We start from the raw sequence: 2532 nt of genomic DNA on the forward strand, positions 1-2532 counted from the left end.
ACCAATCAGTGCCGATGCAACCGACGTCACACACGACAACAGCTAAGCTAAGCTAGCCGAGACGACACTCGAAGTCGGACCGACACGTTTTTCTGCCGATCTGTGTTTCCCTTTTTGTCCAAATATATTTTTTACGACAACTGTCTTGTCCACGGCGTCTTTTATTCGTTCAACAGGGGTTTAGCAAGTGTGTTTATAAAGAGACAAAAATCTCTTTACGGTTACTAGTGTTAGTGCCTCAACATGGCTACGCTCGTGAAAGCAAAACAACGAACTTAAAAGCGTGTTCGTTCAATGCTGTCAACTAATATCCGGATTAATTTTAGGCAATTTTTCCTCAATTCTCCGGAGAAATTTTCATTCAAATTTGAAAAGCCGGAATTCCGGGAGAATCCGGAGGACTTTCATCTCTGAGTTGGGTAGTTGTGTAAAATGTAAATACAAACAGAATACAATGATTTGCAAAAATGTTGCAACTGATATAGTGCTCCAGACTGTCTATAAATGGTTGCATTTTGCCCCCAAACTTTGGGACAAGCGCAAGTAGATTTTTCAACTACTTGCTCATCTGCAACCAGAAAAATGTGCTGTTACTCGTCCAGCCCTAACTGAAGCTTGTGACAATACAGTATGCTTTTATTCATTGGGTTCAGCAATGTCATGGCCATTTATAAACCATTTCAGAAATAGTTGCATTTCAGAGTTGATTAAATTTTTTTCAACAGAAGAGTAGGTTAAGTTGAAGAGATGTCAGCAGAATGTTTCATCTGCAACCAGAAAAATGTGCTGTTACTCGTCCAGCCCTAACTGAAGCTTGTGACAATACAGCATGCTTTTATTCATTGAGTTCAGCAATGTCATGGCCGAGCATTTATAAACCATTTCAGAAATAGTTGCATTTCAGAGTTGATTAAATTTTTTTCAACAGAAGAGTAGGTTAAGTTGAAGAGATGTCAGCAGAATGTTTCATCTGCATGACTGTTTCCCAGTGTGAAAGTGACATCTAAATTGCAGTGGAGGAAAAAAAAAACAGTGTTAAGCTTACATCTTCATCAAGCGATGGCTGAACCATGTCCACAAGCCTCTGAATGATATTTTCCTGATGTGACATCTAAATTGCAGTGGAGGGGAAAAAAAAAACAGTGTTAAGCTTACATCTTCATCAAGCGATGGCTGAACCATGTCCACAAGCCTCTGAATGATATTTTCCTGATTCAGCCACTGAAACAAGAGAAAAGCGAAATCTGGTGAACAAAGTATGTACCGCAGCTATAGCAACGTCGGAGACAGGGAACTTTTTTACTCCTACACCAGGTATTCATCCGGAGGTGTTTAATTGGATTAGTATGCACAATATCATTTTATTGCACGAGTTGTACTGACTCGACTGGTTTTGCCACACTGTCTGCACGTGTATGCCACACGCTCATGCGTGCGTGCATTTCTTGTTCATTTGTTTAGCCGTTTCTTCTTTGTGTCCCAAGTCGGCTGGGCTCCGAACACACTTTTGTGCTCAAAATTTCCTCTTAAGTGCTTGTAATGGTGACGCAAATCTAACACCACACTCTAGTCTCTGCTTACAGCAGGTACAATGCCGGGGTCCCGTTTGCCTCCTGATTTATTTATTTTTTTCTAATCAAACCATTTAATTGAAGGTATTCTATATATATACCGGTAATTACGAGGAGAAATACTGCAGCCCACTCGGCTCTAAATAGAATAATGCAAATCATATAAATGGGAAAAGATATATGAAATTATTTCTATAGTCAGCCGCTTAAAAATGATCATCGTTGGCAGCTTTAGGCCCGATGCTGCGCGGCTCAAAACACAGGTAAAATGTGTTCTCTCGTGGCCGCTTGTTTTCAGTATGACGGGGGAAGTCACCTTTTTTATTTACAGTCCGAGTGAGAGGCAAATCAAATGTCAGAGGGTCTTTGTCCATATTTATTATTTCATCTGGGCTGATGGAATTCTCCGCTATCTTTGTGTGAATGTGCGGAACGAAGCAGGTTTGTCCTCGTAATTGGGAGGGAGCTGCTGACACAATGTCGTGCGTGCCCTAATAGACAGGCTTTTCCGTTTCATGAATCTATAACACACATATGTCAAAGTGCCGGCCCGCGGGCCAAATCCGGCCCGCGAGAATGTTTTCAGTGGCCCCTGGGATGATATTGATTTATTATTAGAACCGGCCCGCGGACCGCAGCAAGCCGAGAGCCCGCAGATCTTTTACACGCACCAAAACTACATTTCCCACAATGCAACGGTGACGCGCCAAGCAGTCGGCCGCTTTATTTAAATATTTATTCGTCTAGCAGTCGTTCCCATAACAGTGACATTAGCTTTCAGATACCCATCAAAAATGGCAAAACGGAAGGTGGACACTGAGAACCGGGGGTTTCAAACAAGGTGAGAGTCGAAGAACATGTTCATGGACGTAGCTGGAAAACCTGTGTGTCTTCTGTGTGGAGAAAGTGTGGCGCGATTGAAATAGTGTAATCTGAGACGACATCATGAAACGAAACACGC

The 2532-nt window shown here is 42.1% G+C and overlaps 1 protein-coding gene across 7 annotated transcripts in view; it reads right to left on the reverse strand.

Annotated features, from left to right (window-relative positions):
• Positions 1–2532, reverse strand: part of ppp6r3 (protein phosphatase 6, regulatory subunit 3) — a 61498-nt gene that overhangs the window by 37600 nt on the left and 21366 nt on the right. For all 7 annotated transcript variants that reach the window (XM_019878160.1, XM_019878163.1, XM_019878157.1 and 4 more), the window contains one exon: positions 1156–1221. In XM_019878160.1, the coding sequence (XP_019733719.1) occupies positions 1156–1221 (66 nt within the window). The remainder of the gene's footprint in view (positions 1–1155; positions 1222–2532) is intronic.

Source organism: Hippocampus comes, unplaced genomic scaffold (genome assembly GCF_001891065.2).
Source record: "Hippocampus comes isolate QL1 unplaced genomic scaffold, H_comes_QL1_v1.1 scaffold37, whole genome shotgun sequence".
NCBI lineage: Eukaryota > Metazoa > Chordata > Actinopteri > Syngnathiformes > Syngnathidae > Hippocampus > Hippocampus comes.